We start from the raw sequence: 4,172 nt of genomic DNA, 5'->3' as shown, positions 1-4,172 counted from the left end.
CCCCCCCCCCCCCTCCACACACCCTCCAACGCCTCCCACCACCACCCACTAACCCCACACACCCGACGGAGCGCCTCCTCCTGGCTGCAGGAGGAATGATTTCACCCAGTTGGATGTTGAAGCCGGAGCGTCCGGGCCGCTGAGAGGCTCCAGCTGGGTTTTCTGAAGCCGAGACCACATCTCATATCTGCTGCTGCTGTGGCTCAAAGATCGATTACAGTGTGTGTGTGTTTGTAAGAATCATAAAGATACATAAAGATTTCCACACAGGACCTCGTCCACCAGCTGGAGCCACTGCTGAGCTCCGTTCAAACCCTCGAGATTTACTTTAAATTCTAGTGGAGGGACCTGAAGGTGTCACGAATTTTGGGGAAAAATATGTAGAAAATGTGCAAAAAATAAAAAAAACCTAAACGTGTCTTTCACAGTAATGGTGAAAGAATTATATCCTGGGTTTGAATATTTGGCTGTAGCTTTAGGAAGGAGCAGATATCGTATGTGAACTTCAGGAGAAAGACCAGAAACAGGTGAAACTAATGTCACATGATATTTTTTTTGTTTTAAGTGAAATAATCTAAAATAGATCTAAATACCAAAAGCATGAATTGGTTAAATATCAATAGTAAAAACAAAATACAGATGCTGCTTTTTTTAGGCCTAAAAGAAAATCGCTAATTCAGTTTCATTATGAATCTTTGGGCATCTTCATCTTCATCATCATCTTCATCTTCTCGCTCTGTTTATTTCCCCATTCGGTTTCATATTTCCTCTGAGGCTGGGAGTCATATTCCCATTACAACAAACGTTGGTGCAACACAACACACTAATAATAATAAATCCAGATACTTAAAAACATTTATAATCTGTACCACGTCGACCGAGAGGAAGGATTAAGCACAACGCTCAAACACTGCTGTTTCCTTACGTCACATTAAAGAAAATAAAAGTTTTATCTTTATTTCTCTCAAAAGCCAAAAGATCTTAAATAGCCTGAAGTTGCTAAATTTAAATTTAAATTGGGGATTATTTGACCAAGTTTAACCAGATTATAAATCTTATTTTATTCTTCCTTTTCACTTTCACACTGTTTTCATCTCTCGCTCGGTGTTTCTGGGAGGAACTAAGGTTGATGGTATTTAATACATGTGATTTACTCTTGACAGGAACTATATGTACGTGTCTCTTTAACATTATTTTCCTCAAAGTAAAAGACGCAATCGATCTTTTCTTCTTTTGGTAACTCTTGAAATTAAGTTTATTTTATTACAATAAACTAGTTATCGACTGTTTTTGATGTTTGCAGTGAAAAAGATCTGTAGCTCTTTGATCGTGTGACTTCGGCTCAGAAAACCTGGCGTGGGAGAGGTCGGTCACCTGTTGCAGATTATTGTGTGTTTTTCGATGTGTGAGGTTTTTCTCTGCAGAGAGTTCTGGCCCTTGGTGTTGGTTTTGTGGTGGTTATGTTCTGATGAAAAGTGCAGAAAAGTGATGACATTAAAAAAAATTAAAATGGAAAGTGTTTGTTGGATTTCTTTAAGTAAAAACAAAAATATTTAAATATTGTTTTTAGCACAAAGTAACTGAAACTCTGATTCACTTGATTTTCTGCTAAACATGAGCACATGATCTTCAGACTATCACATGATCTGTAAAGGGGACTTCCTACAAGATCCTTCAAAATAAAAATGTTATTGACCATGTAAAATGTTTATTTTTTCAGTCTTTGTGAAAACAGTGATTAAAACAAACAAAACAGAGTGAAAAAACGAAAATTTTTAAAAAATAAATATGAATAAAGCATTTAGATAATTATAAAATTATTGTAGTTATTCTAAGATTAATACAACATAGAAACAATAATGGAAATAATTATTCACATTTATAAAATTCATGTAATTATTTAGAGGTAACTCAAATACATGAATGAAGTACTTTATATAAGGTAGAAAGACATTATAACATTTAAGAATACATAGGAACGACAGCAATTAAATCTGTAAAACATAAAAGACGAAAGATCTAATAAATACAAGTTTCCACTTTTATTCTGAAGGACGAAACAGGAAGCCTCGTCGTCTCTTCCGGCTCCCCTGCCCCGGCTAACAGGAAGCTAAACTGAAGTAAACTGAACCAAACTTGGGATAAAGCTGCAAAAACGTGGCGGACAGGTGTGAGAGGATGAGTGAGGAACATTACCTGGAGCTGTGCGAGAACCCGGTGCAGTTTGAACACGCCTCCAGCGTCAACAACGTCTTCTTCGATGAGGCTAACAAGCAGGTGAGCTAGTTAGCATGTGGCTAATGTGGTGAGCTAACTGACTGACAGTTTGTTAGTTTTAAGAAAATTCTGTCTCAAGCATGTCAACAAAAGTCTGTAGATTTAATCAGATGAGTTTTAATGTTCTCCCTGTGAAGTGTGCTGGCTTCACGTGCTGTGTCATTGATAGAAAATAATCGATAATCTAAATAAAGTCATAGGTCAGAAGACAAAATAAACAACTTACTTGATATTTTTAATCATATTTAGACTCTACATATAAAGAAATGGATATAGACATTATATGTTACATTAAATAAAGTATTAACAGTAAAAGTCCTAATTTCAGCTTGTATTGTAATGCTTATTTTTAAAGATTAATTTATTTTATCATTTTAAAACCCCTTCGGAGCTCATACTTGTTCATGCTGTCATTGTAAAGAGTTTTAATTTTCTACGTTTTATTCCTCCCGGTCAAGTTGATGAAACACAGTCTGTTTTTTTGCCCTTTTATTTTCATATTTCAAATATAATAAGATAAAATTCACATGACCTCTCCTTGCACATGTCTGTAATGTGATCTGTAATGTGATCAGTAATGTGATCAGTAATGAGATCAATAATGAGAGCAGCTACAGCAGAGTGCTCAGTTGTCTTGAAATGTGGAGGTGTTTTGTTGTTATTAATTTTAGATATTTTATGTCCTGCTTTCTGGCTGCAGGTGTTTGCGGTGCGTTCAGGGGGAGCCACAGGTGTGGTGGTCAAAGGCCCAGATGACAAGAGCAGTGTTGCCTTCAGGTACTTTAACATTTGCAAAGCTAAATCCAAAGGTGTTGGCCAGTACTCTGATCATTTATTTAAATAAAATCACAATCAAAAAAGATATTTCTGTATTTTATAATCTCATCACATGATTTCTTATGTAAAATCTGAATCTTGAACAGCAACTGTTAATTTAAGCTGTCAAATAAATGTAGTGGAGTAAAAAGCCGTGGCTCTAAAATGTAATTGGAGTATCATAAAATAGAAATACTTAAATAAAATACAAGAACCTCAAACTTGTAGTTCGCACCACTGACAGTAATAATGTACATTACCCATGTGTTCCTCCACAGGATGGATGATAAAGGAGAAGTGAAGTGCATCAAGTTCTCCATTGGAAATAAGATCTTGGCAGTTCAGAGAACCTCAAAGTCTGTGGTGAGTTCTGAACAACGCGAACAGGAACAGTCGGGTGTTCGATTCCCTCCACGTCCATAAGATGCAGGATTTCTCAGCTAAACTGGAGCCTCATGAAACTTAAAAATGTCTGTGGGAATAATGTTGGTTTACTAATTATGGATTACTTCAATTACTTCTGTTCTCGTCTTATTATTATATAAGGACAAACTCTGTCTAGACCTAATGATTCCTGAGGTATTGACTTATTGATTCTGTATTGTTTGTAGGATTTCATCAACTTTATACCCGACTATCCGCACACAGAGTTCACCCAGGAATGCAAGGTACGTTACACTTTCTCTCCTGAGAGCTGTGAGGAGAGATCAGCTGAAAAAGAAGATGAATAAAATGAAGCCACAGCAGCTCTGTGACTTTTTTCTGAGTTGTTTTGTAACTAAACTGTAGTTGTGTTTTTTTGTTTGTGTTTTTTCTGCTGCAGACGAAGAACGCAAGTGTTTTGGGTTTCTGTTGGACCAACTGGAACGAGATCGTCTTCATCACCGACCAGGGGATAGAGTTTTACCAGGTAGTCTGACTCGGTTTCAGTTCTCGCACATGAACATGCATGACGAAGGTCGACTCTGGACATTTAGTCTGTGTGTGTGTGTGTGTGTGTGTGTGTGTGTGTGTGTGTGTGTGTGTGTGTGTGTGTGTGTGTGTGTTCGGGGGGGGAGACAGAAAGAGAGGGACAGCTG

General features: G+C 37.1%; 1 protein-coding gene across 1 annotated transcript in view; it reads left to right on the top strand.

Moving 5' to 3' along the window:
* The first annotated feature begins 2,063 nt into the window (after positions 1-2,063).
* Positions 2,064-4,172, top strand: part of LOC111652379 (regulator of MON1-CCZ1 complex-like) — a 4,099-nt gene continuing 1,990 nt past the window's right edge. Inside the window, exons 1-5 of the mRNA XM_087173002.1 lie at positions 2,064-2,277; positions 2,978-3,054; positions 3,372-3,456; positions 3,705-3,761; positions 3,917-4,009. Of these exons, the coding sequence (XP_087029128.1) occupies positions 2,179-2,277; positions 2,978-3,054; positions 3,372-3,456; positions 3,705-3,761; positions 3,917-4,009 (411 nt within the window). The 5' untranslated portion in view covers positions 2,064-2,178. The remainder of the gene's footprint in view (positions 2,278-2,977; positions 3,055-3,371; positions 3,457-3,704; positions 3,762-3,916; positions 4,010-4,172) is intronic.

This window comes from Seriola lalandi, unplaced genomic scaffold (assembly GCF_002814215.2).
Source record: "Seriola lalandi dorsalis isolate HSWRI2012SDOR001 ecotype SW California unplaced genomic scaffold, Sedor1 jcf7180002053972, whole genome shotgun sequence".
Taxonomy (NCBI): Eukaryota; Metazoa; Chordata; class Actinopteri; order Carangiformes; family Carangidae; genus Seriola; species Seriola lalandi.
The sequence above is the reverse complement of the archived record's forward strand: the minus strand, read 5'-3'. Positions and strand labels throughout refer to the sequence as shown.